Source organism: Anas platyrhynchos, chromosome 19, assembly GCF_047663525.1.
Source record: "Anas platyrhynchos isolate ZD024472 breed Pekin duck chromosome 19, IASCAAS_PekinDuck_T2T, whole genome shotgun sequence".
Taxonomy (NCBI): Eukaryota; Metazoa; Chordata; class Aves; order Anseriformes; family Anatidae; genus Anas; species Anas platyrhynchos.
The window spans coordinates 10,057,108-10,077,256 of record NC_092605.1 but is presented as its reverse complement, the minus strand read 5'-3'; the positions used below and the strand labels follow the sequence as shown (position 1 = coordinate 10,077,256).

At 46.3% G+C, this 20,149-nt stretch overlaps 1 protein-coding gene across 3 annotated transcripts in view; it reads right to left on the bottom strand.

Moving 5' to 3' along the window:
- Positions 1–247: 247 nt before the first annotated feature.
- COX10 (cytochrome c oxidase assembly factor heme A:farnesyltransferase COX10) overlaps positions 248–20,149 on the bottom strand; it is a 101,155-nt gene continuing 81,253 nt past the window's right edge. For all 3 annotated transcript variants that reach the window (XM_072025868.1, XM_027471235.3, XM_072025869.1), the window contains exons 6-7: positions 14,599–14,831; positions 248–2,574 (exon numbers count right to left, since the gene is read on the bottom strand). In XM_072025868.1, coding sequence (XP_071881969.1) covers positions 2,132–2,574; positions 14,599–14,831 — 676 coding nt within the window. In that variant the 3' untranslated portion in view covers positions 248–2,131. The remainder of the gene's footprint in view (positions 2,575–14,598; positions 14,832–20,149) is intronic.

Genomic DNA, 20,149 nt, shown 5'->3' with positions numbered 1-20,149 from the left:
TAAAGGTTCACCAAATTCTTTGGTTTTGCTCAAACTCTTTCCATTCACATGCAACCTATTGCAGTGTGCTTTTTGCACAATAACCCAGTATTTTGCAAGCCATCCTCGCTCTTGCAAAGATCAAGAAGAATACTGGTGCTGGGAGAGATGCCACAAAACTATCATCAAATAACTTTGCAATTAACCAAACAGTACCAGAGTTTCAATTACACATCAGTTGTTTAAAAACAGCTTCCGAGCACTCCTCTCTTTTTGTACAGTATGCACTTTATTGCCGAGAAGACTGAATGCACTTTTAAAACAAATTAAGAAGTTGTACAGTTGTACAGTTTCCAGATACTTGCACGAAGCGTTCCCCCCGGTAACTTGAGAATGATGGAGATGCCCAGAAACTGGGAACTCAATCCTGTCATCTGCAATCACTTGAGAGAGCCAGGAAATCTTGCAACCGATTATTTAAGAGCCATGTAAAACAGGTGGCTCTGCTCCTGCGGAGCACCTCCGCCAGCAGCACAGAGGTTACCGGTGTCACTCCTGATTTACACCGGCGTAACTGAGACCAGAAGTTGGGCTTGGAGCATTAAAGCCGCCAGGGAAGATTTTATGGCAGCTTGATACACACAGGGTGGCAGATTTGTGACGTCTCTTGAAGGGCTTTCTTCAGGATCAGGTTAGGGAACTGTCTCCTGTTTCAGATATTGCTGCATCTCTGGGTCGATGTACAACTGTGCCGCCCAGTTCTCCCCACATGGGAAAGAAATCTTGGCATGGAAACGCATCAAGTCATAACAGGCATTAACTACCACAATAAACTGGAGCACGGCCTTTGTCTACACGGGATGCCGGCGTGTTTGGAAGCATCCCAGCTGCTCGCAGCCAGCCCCAGGTATGCTGAGGGTGAGCCACAGCCCTGGACTGGCATCACAGCCACGTTGCACCGTGCCTAGGGACACATTCCATCACATCACTTAACAAAGACAATGCATTTTCCTAATAGGACCATCCCCAACCGTTCTTTTGAGAGACACTGGCTGCATCAGCAATTTGAATGGTACAATATTAGAAAAAAATCCTAAACATTTTTTTTTTCCCTATAAAATGTGTTTTCTTACTGATGACAAACCCCAAGCGAGACCTTCTCTCTGATCCACAGTGGTGGGCCACCAGATACCGTTCGAATTCTTGATGCAAGTCCAGAGCTCTTTCAAGGACACTGGGACCGAACGGGCTGGCACAGGACACATCAGCACAGAAACGCCTTACAGCTACCAGACTGAGATCTGCTCCCCTCCTCCTACACCTTTTCAAAGCTTGCAATGGCAGTTTTTACCCGCTGAAGATCTGGCACACAGGGCTCAAACCTTAATGATGTAAAACCACATGGGAGCTGGAAATTCACCGTGATGGATGTAGTAGGAAAATGGCTAAGAGTGTGTTCAAGTATATGCTACGGAATAGCTGCTCATCTGGAGGTTGTTTAAATGCTGATGTGTAGTGTGCTGAAAGACAGTTTTCTTAACTCGTTTAGCATCGTGAAAGCATTGTGAAAGCTAGGTGAAAGCTACAAATATCCTAGGGTGCATGGAAAATCTTGGGAGAAGTAACTGATAGGAAAAAGGCTCAGAAACGGAAGGTTTCTGTGTAATAACAGAGCAGGGACGGCATAGACCGAGATGATACAAGCTCACCCAGCCCATCATGAGCCTTAAAGCTTAATTTGGAAAGGATGCTTGGGGCAGGGGTGATAAATCATTCATTTGTCGCTTCCTGACTTCTTCGCCAAGGCTGCCAGTGCTGGCGGTCAGTGAGTGTGCGCTTGTGACTTGCTAAGCGAAGACCCATCCACGAGGTGAGAGATCAAGACTCACAAAGGCCGTGGAAGGGCATCCGAAAGTGTGTGCTTCTGACACAGGCAAAATTTTAATCTGTGGTGAGTGAATGAATGGGCCTGCGGCCCGTGAATGCTCAAAGCAATCTCGTCTATTCCCTTTGAGAAGAAAATAGAAAATCATCGCATGAAGTGGTCACCAGGCACAAATGATTCTTCTTCAAACAAATCCCACAGGTTTCCCCCTTGTAACTACTAAAATACACTACCTGATGTGTCATGAGGATGACAAATCATTGACATTTAAGGCAATCTCATTTCCATAGCCCTCCCGGGACTTCCACCGTGCAGATCGCCTTTTTCTTCCTTCTCCAGCAAAGACTTCTTGCAGGAGAACATGACGAGCAGCAGCATTGGCAAATGCCACAGACTGCAGAAGAAGAGCTTCCTGGAGCTGCTGCGGTCTGCATCCCTGTAGAACCGAAAGCCGAGGTAGGAGATGTAGAGGTTAATGGGGAGTGAAATGATGGGGAAAGTCCACGTGGTGATGTCGAGGACGGGAGCCACCGTGGAGAGTCCGATTAAGGCCACGCAGTGCCGCAGAGCCACCCGCCTGCACAGCCCCGGGTGGGTCACGGACATCATACAGTAACCTCCTCGGGAGTAATCTTCCCGCAGCCCCCAGCTCAGGGCGTTGAAATGAGGGAACTGCCAGGAGTAGAGGATTCCTCCCAGCAGTAACGCACCTGCAGTGGGACAGAGAGAAGGAAAACGGGCGTTAGAGGGCCCAGCTGGGCCACCACAAGTGCTGCAGGAAGACCTCAGCAGATACAGGGCTTGTTTTTGCAGAAAGTCAGTGCTACAAACCTGCTCCATGCTCCCTGCAGAACGAGGCATGCTCTGCTTTTAACAGCACTTACAACGGGTCGCGCTTGGTGGTTCTTCTGCTTTTGCCACTCTTAATTTGCAAATCAGTTCAACAAGTTGCTTCTTCCCAATGAACCACTGCTGCATCACTCCCACTTTTGTCCCCTAGTTCGTGCATCCAGAGGAAGCCTAGGGTCCGAGTGCTGCCTCACAGCTGTGCTGCTGCCCAGAAACGGGGGCCCTGCTCGGTGGGAGCAGAAGAGGAGAAGCTCACCTCCTCCAGAGAGCTGGGCCAGCACCCTCAGAGCCTGTTTGTCTGCTGCACAACAGGAGGAGAGTGCACACAGCAGGGCCGTGCTTCGACCACGGACCCCAGGGGCAGCAGAACTGGCACAAGTGGCTAACGAGGTGGCAGCAGGTGGAGAACCGGGCTCCAGAGCTGCTCTGGTACCGTGCAAATAACCTCAGCAAGTAGCAGCTCACACTGACCAGCCACTTTTACGGTGCAAAAGCAGCTATGAGCACACAGCGTTTTCAGCACTGTTCCAGCTATCCCCAGGACGTGATACTGGTCTTATCAAGGCAGAAGGAGCTTATGCTGATTTCAGTGAGCTTCAAGGAGGCCCTCAGACTAAACTCTGATCACAAGTTTTGACTGAAGACACCAAAATCCCCCAAGGCTGTTGCACATTATGAGCATTCCTGGATTTTCCTCCCATTTCCCCAGCTCCCAAGCACTCTGTTCCAGTATTAACACTTTCTTTGCATCTTCCTGCTTCCACAAGTTCATCCTCTATGGAAACTGCTTCTCACTTGGAGCTGCAAATCTATCACTTGCTTAATGAGTCGACAGAAATGGCACTGCTCTGAGGTTCGTCCTCTCTCTGACTGTTTTGGCTGCATGTTCCTTGGGGCTGGGCACATCCAGCTCTTGTCTTAAGCAGCACGCCATGCAGCGGTGTTGCCGTGCAAATAATGATAAGAGTAATTTGTTTTAGAAGTTTTTGTTTGTTGTTTTTGGTTTTTTTTGCCCTACTTTATCAACAAGTGAAGGAACGGAATCCTAGAATCAGTAAGTTTGGAAAAGACCTTCAAGATCACCTGGTCCAACCATCACCCGACTACCAACATCACCGTTAGACCTCATGCAGGTTTCCAGTTGCCTACAAGACACAGCAGTGGTGTAGAAGACCTGGCTCATCCCTTTTTAAACTGAGTAACCACCACCTCCGCCAGGTTAGTGCAAGCCTCTGAAAGTTGATTACCTTAAGCACGGAGATGGAGATGCAGTGAGCATGCAGCTTTCAGAACAACACTGCCTGATACAAATTCAGGTGATTTCCTGGCCTATGGCCAAAAACATTTGCAGATCCTGCCATCTGACCCTCCCAAAACCTTACTCCCAGGGGACAAATGCTTAGTGCCTCCTCTAAATCAGAACTTCATAAGACGGTTCAAATGGTGCACCCCAAAGTCACCATTAATTTCATGGCCAGTGCCAGCAACAGTGATGTTGACCCTAACAAGACAGGATTTGGTTCAGTTCTGCTGAAACCGAACGGCGTAGGCTTCACTCAAATAAACTGAAATAAAACTTCCTCAAGGAGCACCTCAGTTTCACCCTACTCCAGGAGAAATCACGGGGAAAATATTCCTGCAATATATCATTCTTTAGCTTTTTCCTGCTCTTGTAAAACATATCACCAGAGGCAAGATCCTGAACGTGATAAAACTGGGATGGGAATACCCGTCAAGTCTCACATCCGAGGTGCTTCGGGGACATCAGGCTGTCGGTTTGTGCAGTGCTGGGAACGGCAAGCTGCAGTTCCCCACCGGCAGAGGAAATGTGCGGGGCTGGAGCCAGGGCCAGGATTCGCACAGAGGCTGCCCCCGCTTCCCACGGACCCGGCACGGGCTGCGAGGCCGCCTTCCCTGCTCAGTTCTTCAAACGCCGTCTGCAGCCAAGCTCCAAACACGCCCTAAACCTCAAGCACACAGAACGCTTTTACGGTTCTCAAACTGTAACACCATTAAAAAAATAGTCATCTGGAGAAACTTTGAAACACAAACAGGGCAACCCGACTACTTGGGGCTGGGCTCCCATTTACAAAGCTCTGGTTTTTACATGCAAGCCTTTGGAATTTAATTGCTTTGATTACATTACAACCATTGAGATAATTGATATTTTACAGAGAAGCTGAACAGTAAAACAATTTAATAGCCCATTATGAAGATTTTAACTGGCCTGGTCTTTTTGTTAGTTTCCCATGTGCCTTGGACATCCTGCAATTTCCTTTGGAGATTGCCAGGCTGTCGGAGATTTCCAAGTGTCACACAAGACCGACGACTTGCAAAGCACAGCACACGGTGAAGGACGATTCAGCAACAAATAAGCCCCAAGCAGGAGTCCTGTCAAGCCCAGAGCAGACACGGTAATACTCAGTAATTACTAGATGCATGTTAACTGTGTCATAATTAGGTCAGTCGTGTTTTTAAGCAATACTGTAGTGAGACTGACTCTGGAGAATTACCTGGTTCAAAACCCTGCAGTCTGCTGTTTCTTCCGAGTAGTTCCCAACAATTTGGGAACTCGGTTTAATCAAAGCAAATCTCCTTTTTCTCCACAGAGCTTATAATTAAGTGAAGACCAGGCGAGGCTGTTCACAGCAGATACATGTGGAGCTCTGGATTTTTATCCAGACTTTCCATCCCCAAGCTCCCCTGGCTCCTCCGTGGCACATGAAGGTCCTGAGCACACACCAGCCAGCACGAAACACCCCTAAGATCTCCAGCTCTCCCTAAGTGGTTATGCATAGCAAGACCTCAGGGATATCCCAAACTCTTTTGCCTTTTTGGCCAAATTTTGAATAACTGCAAGTTGAGCCCGTTTATCACCACCTCCAAACTCTTTGCTTCCCCAGTGTGAGAGCTGCAAGCAGCCCCGTATAAACCCCGTAACTTGGCAGAGGAGTCCTGTTTGATCTCGGAAACCAAATGGAGTCTGTTCAGGGAGACAGAACCCAGTATTCTTTCACTGTTAGGTGCAAAATAGCCATAAAGTGTTTTCACTTCAGTTCCCGTTGTTTAATTGGTTTGTACTAGCTTAAATCATCTGGAAAGCCAGCCTCGCAAAGGACCAGGTATGTCCCTATAGCATGCGCAGAGTTAAAGAACAGATTTTACCACTCATCATGAATTTTAAGGTTAAGCTATTATTTTTTTTCTTAAATTCTTTTAAAAGTACTTAAATAGTAATAATAGATCTTCTTTTTAATAAACAAGAACAAGCTGAGATTTTTATTTTATTTTAATATCTAAGATAAAGCCAAAATGTCAACGGGAGCTGAAGAAGGTGGAAAATGGTTATTTCTTTCTGTAAATATATTTTTATCTAGTAAAATACTGAAGCTCTATAAATTGCACCTTTCCTAAAACAAACAAGAGACTAAATTCCACAGACATTGGGAAACTGCTTGGCAAGACATTTTAAGGTTCAACAAATTTGAGTAAGAGTTGGAAATAACAGTGAGGTGACTTCCAAGAGCAACTAGTGATGCCGGGCTTTCAAGCTGCAGTAGTTGACAGTCTAATTCTCAAAACACAAGAACAAGAAGCGTCCACCTCTGGAGTTATGCTGTTCATGGTGTCAAGAAGGCCTTGCAGTACCTCAAAATGTTGATTAAAATTTTGTGCTTTATTCCTTTTAAAGCAGTTTATGGTGACACCTAATCTGCAGGACGTCCCGAATCCCAAGCTAGGGAGTGCCTGAGCCCACTCTGTCCCTGACTCTCTGCTAAGAGCACAGTGAAGAGCAGGGAAATAAATGGGAGATTGTTCCCATTTATTTGGTCCCGCAAATCCCTAGTGCAGTCCCCCAAATCCCTAGCAGAGTCCCCCAAGCTCCCCACACCCTGTGAAGGACCCAGAGTCTTTTCCAACCCAAATATCTCTTGCTGAAGAAACGGTGGGCACATTCCCTGCTGAGCAACAGTGCCAAGAGAAATCTTGCTGGAAGCATGGATCTGAACAGTTTCCTTCATGTAAAGCAACCCGAGGGCTGCAAACCTCTTTCCTCAACCCCTGCAGGGCAGAAGTAACCTCTGGCTCCTGCTGACCCCCCTGCCGAGGACGCTGCTCTCTGAAGCCCTCGTCTGAGCAGGGTCCTGCTGGCAGGCGATGCCTCCCACCGTCACGGCGCCGTCTGCAGCGTACAGCCGGCACGTGGAGCAGCGCGACGATTTCACCCACAGCTGAATTCGTTCAGTTTCCCACTTTATAACAAGGCACAATACTCTCGGACGATGTGATCGAAATTCTCTGCAAACTTTCTGCGGGCGAATTGTTCCAGGGCAGAACAGGAGCGGAGCAAGAGAGGGCAGAGGCTGGAGCCCCGGGCACGAGCTCGGCACCTCGGGCTGGAGTCCTGCCAGCGCGGCGCTGCCTGCGCATGCTGGGGCAAACGTGCCCAAGGTTATCTGCAGGGCCGCTGCTGTGTCGACACCATGTTCCTGAAAACACCCAGACGAGCAGCTTATTCTGTCCTCTTGTCCTTCCTACTGCTCTTTAGATAGCACGCATGGTGCTTTCTGTTCTCACCCAGGGACCTGCAAACCTCTGCTATCGCTTGCAAGCTCTGGGCAGGACAAACAGCCAGATACTTAACCAGGACAATAAACCAACAAAAAAAGAAACAGAAAGAAGGGGGAGCTGATGTGTAGCATCAGTTCAGGAATGGACTCACTCCTTCTGTCGTTTCTTTGGTGCTGTGTATGTATGACTGGGAACTGGCCAACCAGGCATTAAAATAAACACGGAATGGTTAAAATATCAGCTCCAAAACAGATGTTGAAATCTTATTGCATTTCCCAAAGCTGGTGTTTACTGCCTTGGCAACCTAAGAATGCTGTTTTGCTTAAAGCACAATTTTAGTAATTCTTCTGCCTTGAATAATGCGAAGGAATTTTCAAATTATTTCCAGACCTCGGTAGCTCCCCGCCTTATTAGAGGGAAGCACCGGCCTTTTGTCTCTAGGAAACTGCTCCGAGGTTGGCTCCTGTCAGGAGGGGAAGGCTTTGGTAGCCTAAGCTTCGCCTCTTAATGGACTGTAGTCAGGAAACAACCACACACCGTTTTACTTGATAGCACACAACTGGCTCTCCTCAGCTAAGAGATGTCGAACAAATTGCTCCTCTTTAAGCCAGACAAGGTAGATTAGAGCTCCGAGCCTTGAACTGCTCCAGCTGTATCCACCTGCTCGGAGCAACCATGCTGTCTCCGACTGCATTTTTCACCTTTTCTACAAGAAATCTGACATAACCGGTCCAAAAGGTTTCACCGTGGTTCTGCAGGCTCTTTACAGGCTGTCACACCGGCAGGAAACGTACAGGGTACACCCCCAAAGCTTTTGTTTTCTGGCTTCCAAGTGTGTTCACAACAGGTCTAACCCAGGAGATTCCCCGGAGATTTCGAACTACGCAGCAATTACAGGTGTAAAGGAAGATTGTGAAATCTCATCATAACCGTGCTGCCCACTGCAGGTACAGTGACACACCAAATATCCCCAGGGTTATCTGGGGGAGCTGGGACAAACACTCGGCACCCACAGCACCGCTGTCCTGTAGGAACTGCTTCACAAAGCTGCCGGCAGCGTCTTCTGTTTGTGCAGCAGTCGGGGCACGCACTAATTGGGATCTTTCCTTCAGCTTGTTTCAGTGATGGAAAATAACTATTAGGGTAAATCAATTGGCCTCAGATTACATGTGTTCAAGATACTGCCCTGATAAAATCTCCCCGAGGAAACATTTTACCTACTATTTAATTTTTACCATTGTCTTCAGGAGCAGAAATGGGATTAGCTCTACAAAATTTACATCTTAATTCGTGATTACGAAGCATTCTCAGCCACAAAGGCATTTAGGAATTATCTGCTCACAAACCTTAACCAAACCGAGACAAATTCCCCCGTACTTTACCACTGCAGCGTTTCCTACATTAGCAGCAGAGCAAGACAACAACCGGCACTTCTGCCTCCACGGGGAAACAAAAGCACATGCTATTGCTTGCTCCAGATGACACGCGAGTGGCTAAGCAGCCTTGAGGAAAAAAAAAAAGGAAACGTATCGCTTCCAAAGCCTTGCACAAGGTCCCTCGCCGTGGACAATGGGGCGGGCTGCGGCGCTCGGCTGCCTTTGTGAGCCTCAAGGCTGTGCGGGGGAGAGCGTGGCAAAGCTACAAAGCTTCATGGTCATGGGTTTCTATAGGTGGCTCTTTTGAGGGGTGGCACAAAAGGCTTGTGCAGCAGGACTGTCTCAGGGCTGCAGGAGATTTCTCTGCGGGAGCAGGTAAAGGGGAGGGGTGCTGGGGTGTGCGCGCTCTGTCGGCAGAACAAGAGGAGCACCCTCGGTGTCCACCACGAGTAGGAAATGAAGTTGGCAGTGGGGTTTCTCACCTCCAGGGAACGTTGCTGGCCACTGGTTTTAGCAGAAGGAAGCCAGATGTCCTCATGTGTGCTCGCCATGGGGAGAAAGATAGTTGCCGTGTGCAGATACTGCGTACAGGTGAAGATATCACATACAGATACACGCAGGCACGCACAGTTTTGTGCAACACGCAACCGGTTATTGCTGCTGACAGCCCCACAGGGAAACACCTTTCATTGTACAGCCACGGTTGCGTAAAACAATGCCCTACATAACTCGTCTCAGCTACCCCAGCAACATACACCACAAAAAATGCGAGCCTGGTGGTTACGATGGAATTACCAGAGCATTCATTTGTGCAAATACGTCCAGGAAGCATTTGCCAAAGTTTCCCGAAGGACCGGGTTCAGCAGAGGACGGCAAAACTGCACAGCCACGCGGGGGCTCCCCATCGACAGCCTCTTCCAGGCTCCAAAGTGGGAGCCCCTCCTGTAGCCCCCGGCTGGTGCCTTCTCCTGAGGGTGCTGTGCACCATCCAGGGCACCTCCTGGGGGTGCTGTGCGCCACTGCACGGGGCAGGGATGTGGGTACTGGGGTGCAGCCTCTGAATTCCTGGGGTCAGTCGCTCCAGGTGCCCCATTACTGGAGCTGCTGCTCATCTCTTTTGAAGATGGAAAGAATAAAAAAAGCTCACCAGCTTTTGTGCTAAATTCAGACCAGCTGCTTACTAGTCCTGTCCCTCCACCCTGTTTTTTACAGTTCCTGCCCACACAAAGCATACTCCTGGCCCCCAGCTTCCAATTCTCAGATGTCGATAACGTGAACATCCCCGTTCCCTCTGTAACAGACCACTTATCCTGTTGTCTTTCGTCTGAGAAGTGAAACCCTGCACAGCTGATGTTGCTGGAGGGAGCTCGTGGCTGGAGCCCCCTCCCGCAGGGCAGCTCCCACCTTGAGGGGCTCGGAAAGCTCAGTGCTCAGCTAGAAAGGCCGGGACACTGAGATGTCCACGCTTATTTTGCAAGCAATTAAGCTGTTGCTTTGCTCTCCCTCCTCCTGGCAGCCAAATGCTACATCAGGGAAGGTATCGGAGACCTCAGGCACTGACAGGTTGGGCCACGGCCCCCCTGTGCCCTGTTTTCTTTTTTTTGTTCCTGAAACTATCCATCTGCCAAATGTCACTAGCTGATAAGAACTGCCCGTTATTAAATCCCCATTTGTAAATAGATGTTGGCTGACATAATTAATGTCTACCATACAACATAATTTGAATTACAAAGTAAAGGCAATTTAAAAATCAGCCTCCAAATGATTACAATTGATACGCAGTCTATAAATTCCATAGCCCCCAGGAATTATTTAAATTTCTGAAAATGAATGAAAATCAGTACAAGATGTCTTTCAGGAAAACGAGACCAGAAGTGGAGCATCTGAGATAAACTAAATAGTCTCTTGAGATAAACACTCTTTGGTGCAGTAATACCTATGGCTCCAGGCCACCGCGGGTCTGTAATGTCTGCTGTTGTGTCAGGGCCGTTATCTGCTGTGCCACTGCCACCTACTCAGAATAAATCCCCTTAACTGATAAGCACATTATGTTGAGGACCCCTGCCTGTCACTTCCATCCAACTGGGTGGTTCACACCAACGCTGTGGCGCTGAACTGCTCCGCTCCGAGGCAGCGACACCGCAGGCTGGGATCGAGCCGCCCGTGTAGGAGCGCAGGGAGGGGAGTGGAAGAAGTGCGAAACGTGGAGAAGCAAACACGGGCTGTGGCGCTCGGAAATGCTCACCGCAGATTTATTCCTCTGCTAACTAAAAATAACAAGTTAAGATGGGCAACAAACACTGTTAACAAGCAAGCAGCAGCGTTAGGCTGGGGAGGCAGAACAGCAACGCAAGGGTAATTTAAAGCACACATACGTATGCCCCTCGCACGCCAAGATAAATAGCTCTGGTACTTCCTCCAGACATCTGCACGATGGCATCGCACAGGCTCAACAGCAGCACGGCACCCGCAGGAGCACTGCAGAACCCGGACCTTGCACGCGGCAGGGCTCTGCTGAGCTTTGCCTCTTCCTCCTGTCTTTATGCTACCACTTAGGGCTTTAAGTGTGTTTCATTATTTTCCTGCTAGTCCTTCCTTCAAAAAATCAGCAGAAATCATTTGAGGGAGTCTAGATTTACTAGAAAAACAAATATCTTCATAAATAAATAGTACCACAAAGGAGCAATGAAGTCTGCTTTCAAGGAAGCAAACATGCTGCTGCAAATCACAGGCTGGCAGTTAAGTTCTGCATAAATACACCAGATATGTGGTAGTGATATCTATGTGATAAATTACATTTATCACGCACCTTTGACCATCTCACCTGCACTCGGATCACCCAGCGAGGAAATGTTAACATTCCCAATCTTTCATCAGTTTCAAACAGCTGCCATTAAAAAAAAAACACACACAGAAAAGCCCCAAACCCACAACAAAGAATTCCACATCTTCCCAGAGATAACCTTATCTTTCTCTTTTGAAATGTGAGGTTTTCCCTAAATTGCATTGGCACAAAATCCAGGGTTGGGGGCAGGATGCTCAATCAGGCTTAAGAGCATATAATTAAAGACCTATCAGGGACAGAAAAGGAAGCAAGCATCACTGGGAATCACCAGATCTGCAGCAGATACGTAGGGTAAGAAATATAAGTACTTATTTGCATCACTGGAGATAGAAGGTCTCAGATTTTTATCTGCAAAAATGCAATATTTGTTTCTTCTGCAAGAATCTGTCGAGGAATTACCTTTGAAATAAGAGTTACAAGTAAAATGAGGACAAATGAAAGCCAGGCTGCTCAAATCTGAGACATTTTCTTATTATCTCTGGAATCAGAAACTAGGAATCGCCTTCAGCTCAGATGGCGAGATCACCTCGCAGCGCTGCCACCGAGCCCTGGACATCGAGAAGGGTGCAGAAGGGGCTGTGCTAGGGCACGAACTGGTGTGGTGTAACACTTGGCTATCCCCTCAAACAGTAATGAAAGGTCTACACTTAAATACTGTTTCCTTTACAACTAGCAATATGTACAACAATGTGGCTGCTGTGAGATTACAAGGAGAGAAAATCCATAATGAAATGTAAACTCAAAAAAGGCCAGTTAAGCCAGGAGCACCTTCCTTCTCATTAGCTTTCTAACTCCCTTCCATCACATTCCTCTTCCTTATTCAGTGGAATAATCAATCTTTTTTTTATTTTTTTCCTTTCTTTCTTTCATTTTTTTTTTCTTTTTAAACGAGGTGCAAATGCATTTTCACACCTCTGCTTAAAACTAGGTTAAGTCTCCAAGCTAATTACACATTATTAATGAGCTCAACAACTGTGGGTAGGCTGGTTAGAGAAGGGATGCAGGTCTGCACGTCACAAGTGTGTGCATGAGGATGCACATTTGTGCTCCAGGTGGGATGGAGTCTTCCAGGTGCTGAGCTCTTTTATTTTGTAGTAGCAGAATGCAAAAGACTGAAAACTGTAGTTAACAATGCAGCTTTTTTTTAAACTATTTTTCGAATTATTATTATTATTAATACCAAAATGCATTAAAATACTACATTCAGGCCACTGTTTTCAAGTGTCTCCTCAAACACGCTTCATTACAAGACTACTGGGGTATCAGCCCAATAGGATTTCTTTCATTAACCAAAGCTGCTTGGCCCTGCTGACATGGACAGAGATGACTGCAGAAAGTTTGAGCTAACCAGAACAACAAGTACGAACAGCAGGTTACACACCAGCACAGATCATTGTGTTCTGGCAAAATCTTGGGTGATTTAAAAGTTGTCGTCTTCCACGACTGCATCAGTGCCAGAGATTATCCCCTCCGCAGCACAGCACGTGCACACCGTTAGTTGCCAACAGATAGGAAAAGCTTGTATGGGACACGGATGGTGCTCTCTGCTGATTGCTGCACAGGGACAGAGTAGCTCTTTGAGAAATAGGTCTTGAAGAGCAAATTATAACATGATGATAAAAGACAATTAAAGATAGCAAACACCACTGCCAGTTCCCTTTAACGCAGTGGGCTCTAACAGCAGCGGTTTAGCTCTACAGCAATGCCTCCCGGGAAGCCGCAGCTCCTCGCTCCTGGCTGGACTTTGCAGGGGAAGCATGGGCACAAGACAGACATCTTACAGGATCAGCTCTGCAATGAGATGCCAAAACCAACACAGGAATTCCTAAACATCCTCAGATCCAGGGTCTACACCACGGCAGTCAGAATGATATAGTTCTTAAAAATATGCGTTCATTTTGCTGTTAATTCATTCTCTTTTGAGAAATACAGAGCTTCTAACGATGTCTGTTATGCACTCCTTAACGTGAGACACTACACATGCACATACACATCATTTATATGTCTAAATATATAAAAAAAAAAAAGACGATTTTCAGAGACATAAATGTTTGTACAGAAGTAGTACGCACAACTATCAAAACAAACAACCCCTTCATCCTAGCTCTGGATTAGATCTGTATCGGAACATGTGTACACACAGCCAGCACAGCCTGACGTTTATAGCAAGCATGCAGCATAAATGAAGAATGGTGTGCTATGGATCTTGCACAGATTCTGATAATTTCTGGTTAAAAGCCTTCTTGTTGAAAGTATTATTCAAACCTTAAATATGCCACGCTGTGGGATGAGTGTGTGCTAAAAAATTCTTAACAGACCTGCTAATTGAACTTCATGCGTTTCTTCAGAATACAACTATGCGGAATATAACTATAACCACTTTGATTCTTTAGTTTCTAGCTGGCAGGAAAAACAAGCCCTAATTGTGTCAGAGTTTAGCTGCTGAAGAGATCAGTGTTTTATGAGGGATGTAAAAATGGTTCACAGTTACTAAAATAGAATTTTTTGTTTGCTTTTCAAGGAGGGGGGAAAGGAACATTTATAACTTAAGAGTCTAAAAGTGGGCAATTAAAAAATACACCAATAAATTAGTCTTCCTAGGATATTTTCTGGCCTGGGGAAAGACAGTAGTAAACACATCTGGGAATTTTCCTGCTGAAAGCTCCTGACTTGTAAGTCAGATCTAAGTGGGTATGGTTTTAATCCCAAAATTACATGTTTTCTTCCATGCAAACCCCATTTGCTAATACTCTACTTTCCTTCTAGATTTTCTTTTCAATGTGACCTAAATGCACATTTTATAGGAGAGATTCTTTTATCAGCTCATGCTTACCCCTAAAATGCCCCCATAAGGAGAATGATGCCATCATGCCTGCTTCTTCAGTCCTCCCAGTACTGTGCTGCAGGAGTTTATATTCCACCACAAACAGCGGAACAGATCTACTTTTGCAGCAGAGTCAGGCCAACAAGCATCAAGAATGGTGCTTAAGAAAAATCGTTACTTACTGCCTTTCGAGAAGGTACGTTTAGGAATCCCAAAGACAATACTGACAGTGGCTTCCCCCCGACGCGAACGTGGATTTTGCACTTACCAGCATCAAGACTACCAGTAGCTGCAGTCCAGCCCATGACAGGGGGAATGGCACCAACGACAGCTCCCACCCACGTGTTGGCAATGCTCATCCTCTTCATGGGTGTGTAGCAGCACGTGTACAGGAAGATGTTGAAGGCTCCCAGGGCGCCGGTGAGAGGGTTGACTCCCAGCGTCAGCAGGGCGATCCCCGGCACCCCGCAGGAGGCGGCGAAGCACACGGCGAGCAGAGGGCTGCGGGAGGAGAGCCGGGGCACACGCTTAGCACAGGAGCTTGTCTTTAAAGAGTTACTAGAGCCCCCCTCCCCTCACTCTTCCTCCCACTCCTCCAGAAAGCTAAGATCAGATTTGGGTTGTTTTTAGGGATTTTTATTACGCTTCCAACTCCAATTTTCACATCTCCCCCCCATCCCAAGGCAAGCCTTTCTAAACAGTCAAGGCAATTTTGCCACAGGTTTGCAATGATTTTATCCTCGTGACCAAATTTAAGCTATGCAGGCCAATAGGCCCCCCGTAGAATTTGTGCTTCCAGCAGGTCATTTTCTTTTATCCTAATAGTAGTACATTTTGACCTCTGGAAAAGGCACTCTGCGTTCAGAGTGAACGAGCATGGTTGCAGCCTGCCAGATTTTTAACTGATTGCAATTTTCCAAGGGATCTTTTGGAAGAAATACAACAGGGTTAGACATAAAATTAGGAAGCATTTAAGAGGAAAAGAGTACATTCAATCATTTTGAAATTATGCTAACAGAAATAAAGTATTTTTTGGCTTTTCAAAAAGCGGCTGAATTCTCCATGTCCCCATTTAGCTCGCACGCTCTGCTAAGCAAGGGTAGCACACCAAAGCAATTCCAGTAACAAAACCAAAATTAAAACTCATCTTCTAAGTGTAACTGGAATTAACTGAAGATATTTTAGGTTTGCCTGAAAGAACCAAACAATAAAGATGCTAATCACTTCTGCTGATTTCTACTGCACAAGAGCTAAGAGCCAAGGGAAGGCTGGAAATTCCTGTTAAAATCTGTAAGAAAGTGGCTGAAGCTGCATAAACTTCTGCTAATAAGTTCCACAATAAATACCCAAATATGATGAACAAGGATTTTTTGTTCAGCTACCAAACCCACACTTCGTGGGCAGCAAGCACCATGATGTAACCCGAAGGAAGCCTTATTTGTGTTCCCTTACCGCGATCAACATGTTTGCTGCTGTGAAAATCTCTTCACCTGTGCTTGTTCAAGGACATTTGGTGAAACGGGAAGAGAACGAAATGCCACTAAGAGGAATAATGTGGTGTGAGAGACCTGAGGAAAATGCCATTAACTGTGTTGCATTAAATAACCCATGCAGCTAAATACACACTTTTAGTCCTACATATAACAGCAAAAAACACATGTGCTTGCAGCAATGTCTCTGCGTAAACTTTAGCTTTACACGTTTTGTCTAATTTCAAACTATGCAGCCTTTGTATTCTACCATTACCCTGCCCTCTGGCTGAATCCTTAACCTTAAATACGTGTTGCAAGCACTGCTCCAACCCTTGTAAGGAAAATTTGCTGGTGGGGATGGATTTTATGTGAGTTTTATCAGCAAAAAAATCCTCCCGTTCCAATTTTTATTTTTAAAACCTTCATCAGACCAATACTGCATGGAAATCCTAAACAACCACAAGGACTAAAACGAGCATATCTCATACCAAAGATCTGCCTTCAATTTAAATTAGATTGACTGAGTTGACACATCCCAACATTTTATCCAGCTTTTCAAATCCATTGCTGGATTTCAGGTTACAGAGCACGTTTACACTCTGTGGGCAGCTTTGGGGTTACAAAGGCACTGCGGATCCAGGCTGGGCCCCGCTGTGCCGCCCAACGACAAAGCCATGTTCCCAATATGGGAACGTTTCCATGAGGGTCCTGTGAAAGGATTCAGATGGAGCTGTGCCCTTTGGGTTTGCAGCTAGTGGTGCTCTTTTTGGGAAAGGCAGCAAAATGCATCCTGCACAGTAAGCTGCCTCAGCGCTGCCTACCAGTGCTGTACTTTCCAGGCGTTGCCCCTCTACAGAGAAAGCCTGACTGGGTTTGGTTAAACAAATCTGTCTTGACTGATTCCTGACTAAAATACCATCAGGCACACAGATGAACACCAGGCTGGCACAATATATGCTCCAGAGGCGACAAAAGACCAGCCCGACGCTGCGAGGCCCAGTGCCCATGTCCGCTCCCATGGGGCGCACAGCCCTCAGTGAAGACACAGCATGACCTAAGGGAGCGAACACTTTTCTCACTAATTGAGTGAAGACCCCTCTGCATCTCTCCGAATCAAAGGGGCACCAGGCACCACGAGCCACTGATGAAGCAGCAGACATCAGCACTTCACCTCTCCTTGGGAGAGGGAAGGAGGAGGCCAGGCTCTCCATGGCGGATCCAGTCACCGCGGCCTTCCCTGCAGGGGCAGCCCTGGCACCACTGCTGTCAGAGCTGACCAATGGATCAGAAAAACCCCGCTACAAAACACATTTTTATAGAAAGGGAAAGGTGAAGTTATGTGATTGAGACCTCCAGAAAAGGCGTTCTGTTCCTGGTGGATGAAAACACGTTTTTGTTTCTTGGTTTCTTCATTTTTGCTTCTTTAAAAGGAAGCTCCTGAAGGCGGTTTGATCATGTCTGTATGTGTCTGTACACAGTCCCACAGATCTCAGGGGAGGGCATTATGTCAGCGGTGGCTGTTCTTCACAAGCAGTCAAACTGTTTTACCCTTAGACATCTAGAAAGTATCCCATTTTCTACCCCTCTCCAGTGTTTCCTTCAAAAACAAGGAACTGTAAAATTCTTCTAGAAGAGTAGTTGTGTGACTGACAAGGGCCTGCATCAGAAACTCCAGCTGAGGTCTGAAACTCCGACTGTGAGCTGATGAGTCCGCTTTGTTATTTCTGCCCCATAAAACTCTTTCACATTACAAAGACACTGCACTCAGAAATTAGGACCTGCTTTCTTGGTGAGACGCGAGGCAGAGGAGAATTCAACTCACTCTCCCAGAAATACGTCATCTTTATAAGGTGTAGAAGTATAAGCAACTCCTCACTGGGAAAGAGACAGTATTTGAGGAAAAGATACAGAGCTTTGAATTACTGGTGCAGTTTTTACTGCTTCAGTGACTTGCAGGATTTTAAGCTGGAAAAACTTAACCCAGGTTTCAATCTCAGCAGTGTCAGGGTATTCTGATTTCTAATAGCTTATGGTCTCTTAGGGACCGTGATGTGCCTCCATGCCTACGTAAGTTCTGTGAAGTCTCATGGATGTTGTGTGGTGCTCATCGATTTGAGGCATGCTCCCTTCTGTGCCTGTGCCTCACAGGAGATCAGGAGCAGGAGAAAGGCCGTGATGCTGAGCTGTCACCACATCTGCCCACTGCCTACAGTCCACAGCATGCCCCCCACTACAGCTTTGTGCCATCACGCAGCGCAGTGCACATTGCAGGAGCACAGGTAGCGGGGAGCCCAGCACCAGGGAATTCTCACATGGTGGTCAAAAGTGGCTGCGGGGTCTCTGCTGGTTTCCTTCATCCCAAAACCATCCATACAGTAAGTGCAGGCTGATGACAGACGCTGGTGCATAAGCCTCATTTCACTTGGGCGTTCACTTATGCTGAGGGAATCACTCCCATGGGAAAAAAAAAGGGCAATCTTCCATTGGAAAATTGGCCAAGGAGCTAGCTGAGAAAGCAAACATATTGAGTAAGAAACTGGGTTTTATGATGGATTCCTGGGAGGAGTTGGTTTCAGTTATTTGGCTGATTAAAATCAGGCTCTGGAAAAATACTACAAGTGCCAAATGAGTTCTCTTCAAATTTCAATGCTAAAATACCCAAGTATGTCACCACATAGGACACCTCCTACAGGAAAACCAAAAACTGGTAGTTCTGCCTCATCCCTCTCCTCTCCTTTATTGAGAATGCCTATGTCAAAGTCTGCCCAAGGAAACCTCTAAAAGACTTGCACATTCAGCTAAAAGCTCGGGAGAGAACTTCAGCTTGAACAGTGATCAAACCCTTACAAATCCAAAGAAAATCTGATGAGATTTCATTCCTCTACAGTTTGAGGAGGAGGAGGGGCAGGGGAGCATGGCTGAAGGACAGCCTGAAGCTGCTGTGGGCAGGAGGAACCCCTCGCACACACCACCCCGAGGGACCCACGTGAACCCTCACTCATCATACTGCTAACGGTGACTTCGAGACACAGCAGCCTGCTTTAATTCATGTGCTATGGCATCTTTGAATCTAGGTGCCACTTACAGATGAGCTGGTTATACATATATAATGATCTTGCACATGTGTGCATGAAGCATATTTATTTAATAGGATCCAGAGCCATGGGTAATAGCACCTATTGACTCACAGAGTTACTTGGAAAAATTGAAACAGGAAAACAAATTAAAGCATTTGCCCATCTATAAAATTAATGTAGTATTTTACCTATTTCACAGCAGCATTAGCAAGCTTAATGTCTATAAAGATCAATAGCCTCACTACTATGCATGCTCTTCTACACTATCCTTGGCATTTTGTAAAGATTGCTATCAAAGTACAGACAGAGCTACAACTAAAAAACCCAACAGTATAAAAAAGGTGATAAGGAGTTTAAAAGCAAATTGTATTTGGAAAAAGATATCTAGAAACTACACAAAATTTCCCCTTAAAACATATCAACATTCAGAAATATGAAAAATTCCAGTATCAGCATCTAACACTTCGACCTAGCTCTGTGAATATATTGACACTCATATACACATAGAGACACAAAGCCCCTATGAATTCTGAATAGGTGCATTCAAGCAATCAGCAGTTGTATGCAATTCATGTTCAGATGTTATGTAAATACATAAGAAACTTAATTTGTGACCTTGTGTTAATGGGAAATTGGGCACGCAAAACATATTTGCATAAAAGCTTAAGCTTGCGTCTAAGTGTCCATTTAAGATTGCCTGCATATTTCTCAGGTGAAGCATAAGTGCTTATATTTGAAAATTAGATTCAAAGCCCAATACAGAAGGTAATAAAACAAATTCTCTCTTCTCCCTGTCTGTCAAAAACCTTTTATGGAAACATCACCACTTCTAAAAAGGCAAACTGAAAAAAAACACCCAAACAACAAAACAACAGTGCCCTTTTGTTCTGCTGCAGCATGCCCAGAGTACCTTAATGGACTGAAACATTTAAATTCCTGGTTGGTATTTTGTATTAGATCTTACTATTACTGACAACAGTTCCTCAAGCCACAAGGCCAGGGATCTGTTCTGCCAAATGCAGGGTGCAGAACTAAAAGCTACGGGATGGGGACGGTGAAGAACAAAGCGTGGGGGCAAAGGCTGGGCTTTGGTGGGGCAGGGGTAGCGGCAGCTCGTCTGCTCCCCGGCCACCCCCAGCCATGTTTTGCCTCCTGAAGGCAATCACATCCTTTGCATCCCAGGATGGGTTTCCCATTTCCTCCAAGATGCAGCCTCAGCAACACCCCTGTGCTTCTCCCCTCACTTGTTTGCTGCAGCTGCCCCCAGAAA